General features: G+C 45.8%; 1 protein-coding gene across 1 annotated transcript in view; it reads right to left on the bottom strand.

The window, feature by feature from the left end:
- The window catches only part of LOC146797211 (uncharacterized), a 173,494-nt gene that overhangs the window by 54,500 nt on the left and 104,527 nt on the right, over positions 1-14,467 (bottom strand). The window contains exon 5 of the mRNA XM_085624169.1: positions 10,364-10,459. Within this exon, the coding sequence (XP_085480295.1) occupies positions 10,364-10,459 (96 nt within the window). The remainder of the gene's footprint in view (positions 1-10,363; positions 10,460-14,467) is intronic.

Below are 14,467 nucleotides of genomic sequence, written 5' to 3'. Positions count from 1 at the left end.
TCTGGCGGCGGCGTTCTGGACATTCTGGAGTCTGTCGGTGAGGTTCTTGCTGATCCTGGCAGAGTGCATTGCCGTAGTAGAGTCTGCTAGTGATAAGGGTGTGTGTGACAGTTTACTGTGTTCGGGGGGGGATCCATTTGAAGGTCTTGCAGAGAAGGCGTAGGGTGTGGTAGCAGGAAGAGGTGATAGCGCTTACCTGGCGGTCCATTTTGAGTCTGGAGTCTAAAATGATTCCGAGGTTGCATGCGTGGTACCCCCAGGTGTCGTTCCAGGCGTTAGGGTGTGGGACCATGATGAGTATCTCTGTTTTGTCTATGTTGAGTTAGAGGCAGCTGTTCTTCATCTATCTGGCGACGGCTTCCATTCCGTCTTGAAAGTTGCGTTTGGTGGTGTTTGGTTCGTTGGATAGGGAGAGGATGAGCTGGGTGTCGTCTGCGTTTGATGTGATGTTGACCGTGAAACCCAATTGGTGGAGTAGGTGTAGCGCTGTCTAAGTGTGTTCTAGACACTTTTGGTGTGTGCTGGCTTTCATGAGCCAGTTGTCTAGGTACGGGAAGACATGAATTTGTTGTCTTCTGAGATAGTTGCCACTGCCGCTAGACATTTGGTAAACACTCTGGGAGCTGTAGTTACTCCGAATGGGAGTACTTTGAACTGAAAGTGTTTGCCTGCTATCACAAATCTGAGATATTTGCAATGAGCGGGGTGAACGGGGATGTGAAAATATGCATCTTTTAAGTCTACCATAGACATAACATTGTTATGCTGTAGAAGTGGAAGGACTTGCTGAAGCGTTACCATATGGAAGTGTTCTGACAGGATGTAGTAGTTTAACACTCTGAGATACAAAATTGGTCTCAAGGAACCATGTTTTTTGGGGATTAGAAAATAAAAAGAGTAACCCTCTGAACCTTGGTACTGTAATGGAACTGGTTCTATGGCTCCTTTTTTTCGAGCAACTGCAAGTGGTCTGACGACAGTTTGTGAATGCGAAGTGGGATGTTTGGAGGATTGGTGGTAAGCTCCAAGCAATAACCATGTTTGATAATGTCGATCACCCATTTATCGGTTGTCATGGATTGACAAATGGGGAAAAATTGTTTAAGACTTCCCCCAACAGGTGTTAAGTGATTGGGGGGAAGTTTGGGCAAGTCACTATTCGTTAGTGGAAGGGGTGTTACGCGGTGTTGCGCCTTTACCCCTACCCTTGGAATTGTTTCCTTTATACCTTCCTCTATAGAAACCACTTGAGGGAGAGAATTGGGTATTGCTTTTATCAGAGGAAGCATTTGGGTTTGAGGATGTTGTTTTAGACTCTGCTCTGTAAAAGGAGCGACAAAAGGAGCCCCTATTTTACGGGGACTGGAGCGCTCGCATGGACTTTGCCACTTCGGTATCTTTTTTCATTTTTTCTAGGGATTGGTTGAATTACAGGACCAAAAAGGTGTTCTTTGTCAAAGGTGGTGTTTAAAATGGACTGTTGGACCTCAGGCTTAAACCCCCAAATCCTAAGCCATGCATGCCTTCTAAGGAGAATGTTGGAATTGATCTCTCTAGCTGCGGTGTCAGCTGCATCTAGAGCACATCTGACTGAGGGGTTAGAGATGAGCTTTCCCACTCCAAACAACTGTTGTGCCTTGGTTTTGTGTTCTTCAGGAAGGTAGTGGAGCAGCTGCCCCATTTCATCCCAGTGTGCCCTGTTGTACCTGGCTAGTAGGCCCTGTGTGTTCGCCATGCGCCAGTGGTTAGCAGCTTGAACAGCCACATCGACAGAGGTTTGAGAATTAGCTCTTTTGCAAGCATTGGACACTACTAGGGAGTCAGAGGTAGAGTGAGGATTTGTATGTTTTTTATCTAGTCTTGGAGTTAAAATACGTGCCCGTACAGGTTCTTTGAAGATATCCTCTGCATGCCTCATCATGCCTTTAGCAAAAGACACACAATTGAGGATGGAATGCAGAACAAATCAAAACATTCACATTCACCCCCAGTCAAGAGATCTGGGTTAACTCCATCATTCTTTTACTCACCATTCCACCCCAGTTTAGACTGGGCCATATGCAAATCAGTTTTGACCCTGTGCCTCATGGGAACAGTACAGCCCAAACTGCCAAGCCAGTTTCTCCCTGGACCGGAAACAAGCATCCTAAGACCGGTTCGGGGTTTCACCCTGCATCAACTGTTCTTTTTGCTTTCATTGTGCCTTTAATCATGGAGAGTGACTGACTGGACCTGTGTGAGGATTCAAGTGTTTCGAATAAAAAGTCTTCTTTTAAGGACTCTTTATGCAAGGCCACCCCATGATACTCTGCTGCTCTAGCAATGAGTTGTTGATAAGCCATATTATGGTCTAGAGGGGATGGCTTTGCAGTATAAAGGTCTGGGTCATTATCTACTGGAGGTTCAATTAAGTCATTCCATGGGTCTACAGGCAAATGAGCGTCCTCATCAATATGATCCCCATCTGGATCTATATGTGGAGATCCCTGAGGTGTTATACTTAGGGATCCTCAATTATTAAATGAGGAGAAGATGGTGGAGGTGGAGCGGGTTGTGGGGCAGGATAAGCTGGGCTAGTAGCCATGTCCTTCTTCTTCTTCAAAGAAATCTTGTAGGCAGTGTCCTCTGAAGGAAGTTTGCGTTTTGATGGGAGTTTTAGCAGAAATATGTCCTGTATCAAGTTTAAGATAAATCATTTTCTGCTTAGGATCTAATTTGGCCTTAAAATTGTCTAAAAATGGTTCTGGAGGCTCAGGGAGGCTGTCTATGGATTTCGGCATCGAAATCGACTTGTCCTTTGGAGTGGAAGGTTTTGGTTCTGAAGCATATTTCTATTTCGGAGCGGAAGGTTTCGGCTCTGAACTAGATTTGTACTTCGATCCTGATGGTTTTGGATTCGAAGATAATTTCGTCTGACTCGGTCCTGAGCCGCAAGGCTTGACGGTCTGTTTTGGCGCTGAGCCCGTAGGCGGGGGAGTCAGAAGGAATATGCTACTTAACAGTATGCATCTGTTCTTGGCATGTAGAGCTGCAGATCTACACACTTTTGCATAGATCACCATCTGGTGTTGGGCCCGGATGTTTGCAGTTTGTTTTTCCTCTTGGAAAGTCTTCGGAAGTCACGAGGTCGGTGACTCCTCCCTTGGTTCGTATTGCGCATGGGCTTCGGCTCCATCCTCAGATTGTTTTTCGCCAACAGGGAAAGATGGAGCGTAGTAATAATAGTGAAGAAACCCATGTGTGTTGCATCTAAATAAGATAGACTGGAACAGATACAGATAGCCGGGGAGGCGGGTGGGAGTGTGTAGATCTGCAGCTCTACATGCCAAGAACAGATGCATACTGGTAAGTAGCATATTCCGTTCGAGGCATATGAGCTGCAGATTACACACTTTTGCATAGACTATATAGCAGTTCCCAACCCTAGCGGCGACCACCGGTATCTGTTGCAGTGGTTTGAAAAAGTGTTTTTAGTACAGCCTGGCCCACACTAGCTTGTTGCTTGGTTTGCACATCTACACAGTAATGTTTAGTGAAAGTGTGCGGTGTTGACCATGTAGCTGCTTTGCAGATATCATCATGGGATGTTCCCTAGAAAAGCCATAGAAGCCCCTATCTTTCGTGTAGAGTGGGCTTTAGGGGGAACAGATAGCGTGCGTTTTGCCTTGTGGTAGCAAATCTGTATGCATTTTACAATCCACCTAGCTATCCCTGATTTAGAGATGGGGTTGCCTTTATGTGGTGGAGAGAAAGAGACAAACAGTTGTTTTGTCTTTCTGAAAGGTTGTGTTCTCTGGATATAGTAAAGTAAGGCCCTTTTAACATCCAGTGTGTGTAGAGCCCTTTCTGCAACAGTTTGAGGTTGCGAGAAAAAAAACGGTAATTCTACCGATTGGTTTAGATGAAAGGGGGAATTGACTTTGGGTAGGAATTTTGGGTTGGTACGGAGGACAACCTTGTTCGGGTGCATTTGGAGAAAAGGTTCTTGTATAGTAAGTGCTTGTATCTCACTGACCCTTCTAAGGCTACAAGGAAAGCTGTTTTCCATGTGAGAAATTGCAGTTCACATTTATGCAAAGGTTCGAAAGGCGGTCCCATTAGCCTTGTGAGGTTTATATTTAAGTTCCACACAGGTGAGGGTGGTACTCTGGGGGGAATTATTCGTTTGAGGCCTTCCATGAAGGCTTTAATGGCAGGCACTCTGAAAAGTGATAGGTGCTGTCTGTTTTGTAAGTAGGCGGCAATCGCTGCGTGGTGTAGCCGGATGGATGTATATGCTAGGTTACACCTTTGTAGATGGAGTAAGTAGCATATGATGTGCTGTATAGATATGTCTAGAGGGTTGATTGGGTTGTTATGGCAATAAACAACAAATCTTTTCCACTTTGCCGCGTAGCAGGCTCTAGTAGTAGGGCGTCTAGCTTCTCTGATGACGTTCATACAGTCAGGGGGAAGGTTAAGGTATCCGAATTCTAGGATCTCAGGAGCCAGATCGCAAGGTTGAGCTGAGCTGGGTCCGGGTGTCTGATCTCTCCATGGTTCTGGGTTAGGAGGCATGGTGAGAGGTGTAACTTTTGGTGTGGCACTACCGAGAGTTCCAGCAGCGTGGTGTACCACGGTTGTCTGGCCCATGTTGGAGCTACTAGAATCAGTGTGAGGGAGTGCTGTTGTAGCTTTAGCACCACTAATGGAATTAGCGGGAGAGGTGGAAAGGCGTACGCAAATTTGCCTGACCAGTTCATCCATATCCCATTGCCTTTGGACAATGGGTGTGGGTATCTGGCGGCGAAGCTTGGGCATTTTTTGTTTTCGTGGGCGGCGAAGAGGTCTATGTGTGGATGCCCCCACATCTCAAAGAAAGGGTGAAGAACCTGCGGGTGAAGTTCACACTCGTGGATCTGCTGCGTTTGTCTGCTGAGCAGATCTGCCACGGTGTTTTGGACTCTTGGGACATGTTGGGCTAGGAGAAAGATTTTGTGTGGAATTGCCCATCTCCATATGCTCTGTGCTAATTGAGAGAGCTGTGGAGAGTGTGTGCCGCCTTGTTTTTGAATGTAGTACATGGCCGTCATGTTGTCTGTGCGAATAAGGACTGCCTTGCCTAAAATGTGAGTGTGAAAGGATTTTAGGGCTAGAAAGATTGCCAGTAACTCCAGATGGTTGTAATAGATGAGCTCCCCAGCCGGAGAGCGATGCGTCTGTTGTTAGGATTATTTGTGGAACCGGGTCCAGGAACGGTCGACCTCTGGAAAGATTTGTGGTGTTCCACCACTGCAGAGAGCGATGGGTGTGACCGTCTACCAACACCAGATCTGTCAGTTGCCCGTGGGCCTGGTTCTATTCGTGCGCTAAGCACTCTTGGAGTGGACGCATCTGGAGTCTTGCATGAGGCACTATGAAAATGCAAGAGGCCATCATCCCTATCAGTTGCATAAACACTCTTGCTGGGAGAGAGTGTTGAGGTATGAATCTTTGACGCAAAGCCTGAATGCTTGCAATCCTGGCAGGATTGGGGTAGGCTATGGCTTTTGAGGTGTCTATGGTGGCACCGAGGTATTGCTTTGTGTGGGATGGTATTAGCTGGGATTTTTGGTGGTTCACCGTGAAACCTAGCTGGTGAAGTAGTCGGATTGTAGTGGCGGTGTGATGTACACATTGATTGTAGGACGTGGCTTTTATTAGCCAGTCGTCCAAATATGGGAAGACGTGAATGTGCTGTCTTCTGAGGTGTGTCGCCACTACCGCTAGGCACTTGGTGAATACCCTTGGTGCTGTTGTGACCCCGAATGGGAGCACCTTGAACTGGTAGTGTTGCCCGTCCACTACAAATCTGAGGTACTTTCTGTGGGCATGGTGTACCGGAATGTGAAAGTATGCGTCTTTCAAGTCCAGTGTGGAGAGAAAGTCGTTCTGGGAGAGGAGCGGAAGTACCTGCTGAAGTGTAACCATATGAAAATGGTCCGAATGTATGTATGTGTTTAGAGGCCAGAGATCTAAGATAGGTCGTAGAGTCTCGTCTCTTTTTGGTATCAGAAAATATAGGGAGTAGACCCCTAAATTTTGCCGATTGGTGGGGACTTGTTCTATCGCCTCTTTTTGTAGGAGGGAGATTACCTTCTGTTTTAGTAACGTGGAATGTTCTTGTGACATTAGGCGTTGCCTGGGTGGAAAGTTGGGGGGGGGGGGGTAGATGTCAATTCTAGGCAGTACCCTGAACGAATAATTTGGGTCACCCATCTGTCTGATGTGATGGACTCCCAGACGTGAAGGAAATTTTGTAGTCTGCCCCTGACCGGAGTGGGATGGTCTGGAGGGAGCAAGGGGAAGTCATTGGGTAGGCGGTGTGGCAGAGCGGGCGGTATTTGTTTTGCCTCTGCCTTTATTGTTATTGCCTCTATAGCCGCCTCTTTGATAACCCCTTGTGAAGGTGGATTGAGCTCGGGATTTGTAGGAAGTGGACGTGCTATCTGAGGAGTAGCCTCTGCCCGTGCCCCGAAAGGAAGAGCGGCGAAAGGAGCGCCTAGGAGGGTGTGACTGTAGGGCTCCCATAGATTTCGCCGTATCTGTGTCTTTCTTCATCTTCTCGAGGACCTCATCTACCTTTGGACCGAATAGATGTTCTTGATCAAATGGATGATTTAATATGGAGGCTTGTACCTCAGGTTTAAAGCCTGAAACTCTCAGCCAAGCATGGCGACGGAGGAGGACGCTAGTGTTAATGGCCCTGGAGGCTGTGTCTGCTGCGTCTAAGGCACAGCATATAGAGGTGTTCGTTATGGTCTTACCCTCTTGAATTAATTCATTGGCCCTATTTCTGTATTTTTCTGGGAGATGGTGCATGATGGTTTCTAGTTCATCATAATGCGCTCTGTCGTATCTGGCCAATAGCGCTTGAGTGTTGACAATACGCCATATATTGGCTGCCTGTGACGCAGTGCGCTTTCCTGACATGTCCAGGAGCTTTGACTCTTTATCAGGCGCAGGTGCTTCGCCGGACGCCTGTGAATTTGACCTCTTCCGTGCAGTGGATACCACTAGGGAATCCAGTGGCGCTGGCCCTTTGATGTAGGCAGGATCTGTGGGGGCAGCTTTATACTTTTTCTCTATGCGTGGGTTTAGGACCCTAGCCCTGACTGGGTCTTTAAAAACCTCTGGCGCATGTTTCATTACCCCTTTGAGCATAGGTAGTATAGAAGTAGACTTATGTGCGGTATCAAAGGTGTCAAGGAGGAAATCTTCCTCTACTGGCTCAGTGTGTAGCTCTACCCAGTGATAATGTGCCGCCCTCTGAAGTAGGTGGTGAAAACCTAATGAGTCTTCTGGTGGAGATGGCCTGGATGGATAAAGGTCATCTTGTGGGACATCTGGATGTCTGGATTATTATAATCGTCCCATGGGTCTGGGGATCCTGTAGGGGTGGGGTCTTGTGGCACATTTGCTGGATCGTAGTATGGGTCCCCCTGATCATCATGGTCTGGAGACGGGGTCGGAGAGCGATGAGGCAGGGGTGGAGAAGGCGGAGGGGGCAGAGGTGGAGAGGGTGGAGGAGGTGGGGAAGGCACTCTGAAAGGGGAGGTAGCACAGTCTTTCCTCTTTGGAGGTGGAGGCGGAGCTGGTTTGTCCAAATGTCTCTTTTTAGAAGAAAGTGCCAAATGTCCAGTTTTTGGATCCTTGGTAAGTGTCTTTTGCAAAGGATCCGGTGTAAACAGTTCTTGAGACAATGGCTGTTCGGTCGGCGCCGAAGGCTTCGGGCCGATGGCTTTTTAGGCTTGTCCGTGCCGTGCTTTTTTGGAACCTCCGATTTTTTGGTCGGCGCCGAGGCAGGCTTCGGCGCGGGAGTGTCGGTGCCGAGAGCCTTATGATGTTTGGTCGGTACCGAGAGGCTGGGTTTTCGACACCGAGGGCTTTGGTGCGGAGATCGGTGTCGAGGTAGAGGCCGATCTCTTTTTCGGTGCCGAAGTGTGTTTATCGGCACCGCTGGCAGGCTGGCTCGAGCCCGAGCCGCCGGAAGGCTTATTAGGCTTCTTCACCGGGCCCGAAGGTGGGGTGTTCGAAGCAGTGTCTTTGGTCTTGCCTAGGCCCGGAGGCGAAGGCGTGACTGAAGCCTTTTTGGGTGTCAGCGCGGGTGTGGGAGGGGGTATTTTACTCACGACCCTCTGCGACGGGGTGATGTCCTCCACATCCGAGTCGGCGGCTTCGGAAGCACCGACGAGGTCCTCTTCGGTGTGCTGCTGTCCCGGAGCTTCGACGTCGTCCTCGAAGATGTCGACTGGAACGGAAGTCGAGGATTGCGCCATGTTTCGTCTGGCCCTTCGATCTCGAATAGTCTTTTTGGATCTGAAAGACTTGCAGGCGGGACAGTCTCGAGCCTCGTGTTCAGGGGAGAGGCAGAGGTTGCACACCTCATGAAGATCGGTGTGGGGGAATTTGGATCCACATCGAGGGCACTTCTTGAATGGAGTTCTTTCCATCAGCCGGGACCGGAGCTTGGATAGGCCCGAAGGCTGCCGTGGACGACTGGAATCGAAGGTGTGTCGAAGAGAAGGTGATTGAGGAGATCAGGATCTGAACAATACCGCGAAGAGCGAGGATTCCGCTTCAATCGTCGAACTGGAAATGTTCGGAACCGGAGCGCGAAGTATTACATCCAAGCCCGATGGCGGAAAAAGACAATCTGAGGATGGAGCCGAAGCCCATGCGCAATACGAACCAAGGGAGGAGTCACCGACCTCGTGACTTCCAAAGACTTTCCAAGAGGAAAAACAAACTGCAAACATCCGGGCCCAACACCAGATGGCGATCTATGCAAAAGTGTGTAATCTGCAGCTCATATGCCTCGAACACATTATTTCGGAGCTGACCTTGGCCAGAAGGCAGAGGTGGTGCCGAAGCCTTATGCATTTTGGAAGAGGTTTTAGGAGGCAAGCGGCCTTCGATACTCACGGCACCTTGTTCCGGAGGCACATCTTCAGATTCCAGGTCGAACTCCAGCTCCAGATCGGAGAAGTCCTCTTCTTCTTCTGCGGTGGATGCTTTGATCTCTTCTTACTCAGATTCCTACCCGAAGATATCCGGAGTGAGTTGAATGCTTTGACGTTGCATTTCTCGTTGTCGAACCCGATGATCGCATAGTCTCCATGGACCGAAACGATTTACAAGAGTCGCAGTCATCCTCCTTGTGCTCCACTGGAGAGAGGCACAAGTACAAACTTGATGTAGGTCGTGCGAGGGTACTTGGCGTGGCACAGAGGAAAGAATTTGAATGGAGTCCGTTCCATTAGCAGAAGGCTGGCCCGACGCGGCTAGGCCTGACTGCCGCCCACAAGGTTTTTGATAGAAGATGGAATAATTGTTGACCGATTCGATATGTGGAGAACAAGGAAACGCGTCCGAAAACAATACCGTTGAAGGTACAGGGGAACCCGAAGAACGGTTTCGAACCGGAGCACAGCAATACACGTCCGAACCCGATGGGAGGAAAAAAACAATCTAACAATGGAGTCGATGACCATGCACACTATTACTGAGAGCAGGAGTAACCTCAACTCGTGACTGGAAAGACTTCTTTGAAGAAAAACAACTTGCAAACATCCGGACGAAACACTAGATGGGAGGAGTATGCAAAGCATGTGTATCTACAGCACACATGCCTCAAACACCTTTTTTCACCTTACCTTTCTTCCCAAACCTGCTGCTTTTTCCCCTCTCACAACTCTGTGTACTACCACCTCTCAGTGCACAACCCTGTGCCTCATGTAGCATGGGAGAGGTGGAAGGAAGGGTGTGTGTATGGAGCTGGGGTTTTTTTGAGTGCCTGATTGTGGACGGGGAAGGGAAAGTGGGGAGCAATTAGATTGAAGGGGAATGTGGGATGGGGAGATGGAATAGAGCAGAAGTGCAGGGTGGGGGAGCGGCTGCAAGTGACTGGGGGCCCAAAGGGATGCAGGCCGAAGTGACTGTATTGGGGAGGGAGAATGAGGAGTGCAACACAGGAGGGGCCATCTGGTGTTCTGTGGAGGTAGGGGTATGCCAGTTGAGGCCCTTGCGGAAGGATTTGCTTCCTTCCATCAGTGCATCTCCACAGGCAAGGAGAGGCAATCCAGGCATTGCTGCACATGGACTCCTTGCTATGAGAGCGGAAGGCTATACTTTTCAGCTCCCATATCAACAGGTTGTGTGGAATGCCTAACAACATAGTGACAGCCCTTTGATATAATAACCCCAATAAGCCATCCCAGTGCTGTCTCTATGCAGCAGCATTGAGGCAAAACCTAGAATGGAAGCAAGTGTGTACATGAACTCTCAGAGCTGACATTGTAAAGACATAACTCTTGATTCGGCACAGATAATTAGCGTAACTCACCTGTGGCAGGGCCGCTCTCTACTCTCTTTTGTTCCTGATGGTCAATAAAATAGGGCTCTTTTTCTTCTTTTATGCGAAATGAAACAATTTCGTTCCCTATTTTATAAATGAAAAAGGTTAATGTTAGTATAAAAATATATATTTCTTTTACAGAAAGTGTGTGAGAGCGTATTTATGTGTGTATGCGTCTGCGTGTAACACTTTGGGACCTATAAACTTACATGTGAGTAAATCTACATGTGTAAATTTACTCTTACACTTAATAGTAAATGTATTACTTCTGGCAATTCGTCATTTACAAGTATAAATTGACTACAAAGTGTAGACATCCGTGTCTCCATTCTCTGAATTCCAGGTGTAGAGCCTAATATACTACTGTAATGTTATTACTAGTAACTTTACACAGAGGCATAGATCTCCACTAAGGGGGTGGAGCTCTCCCTCCGGTAAAGTATAGGGAAAAGTGAAAACGTTTTATTAACTTAAAAAATAGTGAAGATATTGTTATGCTAAAAATTAATTAAACGTAATTTTATATATTTAGGTGTAGAAAAAATAAAAATACAACAGCACTATTAAATTAATTCTGAGTTACATATTTAATATAATTTCATTAAATTAAAATATTTTTAAAGATTTATTTAAGGAACATCTATAGTAAAATGTTTATATTTATTTATGTGTAAAAATTACTAAAAGGTTTATATAGAATTAACTTATATTAGCTTGTTTTAGAAAAATAGGTAAATGTATTTATAAACAAAAAAGAGTATACAACTATTTTATAACACTTCTAATTAATAATAGTTTAATAAAATGTATATTTTTTTTAACTTATTTTGAATAAGCCTTTACAAAATTAAAATTATGTAGTAGTAATTCATGTAATTTTGAGAATTTCAGATAATTTCTGAAACTACGCAATACATATTGCACGTCATTCACAGTAATTTACAGCGAATGCATGGGAACAACAGAACGCAAGAGGTGTTTGCAATCCTTTTTCTGTTTTTTGCACAATCTTTTTGTGTATAATGCTCACTTGTGTCAAATATTGATGCATGGACGCATTTTAAAATCAAATCAATCAATCAATAAATAAATAGATTTGTTCTGAAGTATGATAACAACCATAAAAGCAAATACTACACTACGCCAGTATAATGCATAAAAACAAAAACAATAATTATGAAGTTAAAACATAACAATATATGTTAAAATAATTTGAGGACAGCATAGACCTACGAGCTCATACAGCTCATTTTAAAAAGGCCCCAACATGGAAAACAATTTCATCATTAGGAAGGGTCATTAAAATTCTACGGGCGGTCCTGCATTGTCATTACTTTGCAAATACTTTTTTAGAACCGGAAGTAAAAACAATCTTGCATACCTTACATAACATTTTTGAAGATAAAATGGAGTATTGATTAGCCTGAAACAGTACAACCTCTAAATTGTGGACAAAACCCTGAATGAAGCACAACAGATATTTCATTGTGTCTGATCTAAAACGAAATAGCGAAGATCGCTCCCATCTATTCCGTGCGTGCCAAATCCAACTGGAAGGAGAATCAGATTCACATAATCTGATTGATATGCATTTGGCTTCACCAACGTATCCCTTAGACACTGTGATTGTTCATAATCATAAAGTCTTTGTGCTGCTATAATTTTATCTATTCTAGATCAATACATGATGATGGTTCAGTGAAATCAGTTTCCTTTCCAATTTCACATAGGTCAACCAGGGAATAAATGAACCCTTATCCAGAGAGAGACAACCCAAAATGATTCCTTGTGTTAGCTCGGCCTCAGCATTTCTCCAGCTTGCAAGCCACCGCAATACGGGGCGAACCCTAGTACGTCAACTAGATAAGGAATACTAAGCTCTTTATGACAAATATAGGGCCCATATTTACAATGTTGGTCGGAAAACCTCCATCAGCCGGTCGGAGGCTTTCCGACCGACATTGAAGGTTATGATGGCAGCGTTTGGTGGAGTTTTAATTGGCTGGGGAATCCGACGCGGTTCGGAAGGGCTCAAGGAGCCTGTCGGCCACTCAAAAAAGTCTTATAATCCCCTAAGGACAGCATTTCCGCCGTTGAGATTATGATGTTGGTTTCTGACAGCCAATCTATGTCAGTCTTACTGACATGAATTGGCTGTCGGAAACGGACTTTGGGGTCCCCTAGCAAGCTCTCTTTCACCCTTGGCCCTCCGCATTGAGGTGCCTGCCACACGGTGCAGGGATGTTTTAAAACATCAATTTTTCTATGGGAGATTATGCTGAAGGCGTTTTCTGCCTGCTTCACAAGCTCCCATAGGAAAATGAATGTGTCCGACCCCACTGTAAGCGGTCGCATCCGAATGATGTGGTCGGAACCGCCGTCCTGAGGTCGGACTGTTCTCAATCCGCAACAGTGTCGGGCGATGTGAGTGCACCCAACATCGTAATCAGCACCATAGTGTTAAGCAGAAATAGGAACAAACAAAAGTTGTCTACAAAATCTGTTTTCCTCGCTCTGTATGGCTTTGCAATTTGAAAAGCCCCAAACCTCAGCACCATACATGCCGATGGGTACAGATCGCGCCTTATAAATCTGCAAGAGAGGTTTAAGAGAGCTACCCCCCCACAGGTTGGGGTATGCTAGACAAGGAGCCATTAGCCATTGCAAATTTCATGCTACGGTGTGCAATACCAAGACCTTCCATCTGAAAACATCTCAGCGAGATATGGAAAAGTGTTGGCAAGGCTCAAATGCTGAGAAACAATCAACATATTTTAGAAGCGAATAGCCTTTGGTCCACATGCCATAATATGAGATTTTGGAAAATTTGTTGCAAATCCTGTAGGGCCATAAAATCCACAAAAGCCTGCACCGGATCGCGCAGTGCCCTGTGCATACACGACATGAGCACTGCGCCATAGGCATATAATAGTGTCAGTAGTGGCTTCCCCATATTTTTGGAACACGTTGTGTTGACTGCACTAAAAATGGATGAAACTCGTTAATACAGAAAATAAATAAAAGGGGAGCCAATACGCACCTATGTCTTTCCCCCGATATATCCCTACGTCTCCAGATACCTCATCTTGCGTATGATTTGGACCCTTGCCCTCATATCATTGTGTCAGTATCCCAGGAAGTGGACTAAAACAATATCCAACCCTGATCTATTAGCAATGACCATAATTTTTGCCTATTTATGGTGTCAAAGGCTGATGAGAGGTTCATGATCGCTAAATAAAGAGGGGACTTTTTTGCAATCGTATACTTCTCTAAGACCTGATTCAGGATAAGGCCCTTTTCAATTGTTCCCACTTTGTGCCTGAACCCATATTTACAGGTATATAAGACAGACTCATCATCTGCCCATTCTCTAACTCTGTCATAAATTGATTTCCCCAGAATTGTAACAGTGATATTAATTAAGGAGATAGGGCGGTAGCAATCTGAGTCTGATCTATCGCCTTTCCTAAAAATGGGCACAGTAATTGATGTACCAATGATACAGGAAGTGGGGAATATGCAAGATTGATAAACACATTTGTAAGGAGGGGTGCACAAAAGATAATATTACTCTTCATCAAGTCGATGGGGACACCATCAGACCCCAGCGTCTTACCTCCAACAATTTGATTTAATAGCTTGTTCCACTTCTGTCAAGGTTTCCTGATACTGTTTCACAAGGCAAAAATCCATGTCAAAGGTTGTAGTCACTGGTGGTGCAGCATATATTTTGCAAAAGTGCTCCTCCCACAACTCACTAGCAATATGACACAAGATGGTACTGAGGGGTGTGTTTATGTGCTTCAGTTTGGATATAACAAGCCAAAAAGATCTGCTGTTTTTCGACACCGACGCCTGTACTAGTGTCTCCCATTTGCTCATAATTACCTCCTGCCATCTTTTGGAGGTCATTTCTTTATATTGCTTGCGCATTTTCTCCACTTGGTCTGAATCCCTAGGTTTTGAAGCTAAAGCTGCCCTTAATGCCCTATTGGCCACTGAGAGCTCTGTATTAAACCATCCATGGGGGTTCCGCAAAAGTCATACAGGCTTTAATAGAGCAGTCCCAATACTATCGCATGTAGTGAC

The sequence above is a fragment of the Triturus cristatus genome, chromosome 9 (assembly GCF_964204655.1).
Source record: "Triturus cristatus chromosome 9, aTriCri1.1, whole genome shotgun sequence".
NCBI lineage: Eukaryota > Metazoa > Chordata > Amphibia > Caudata > Salamandridae > Triturus > Triturus cristatus.
This window is presented reverse-complemented; position numbering and strand designations above follow the sequence as displayed.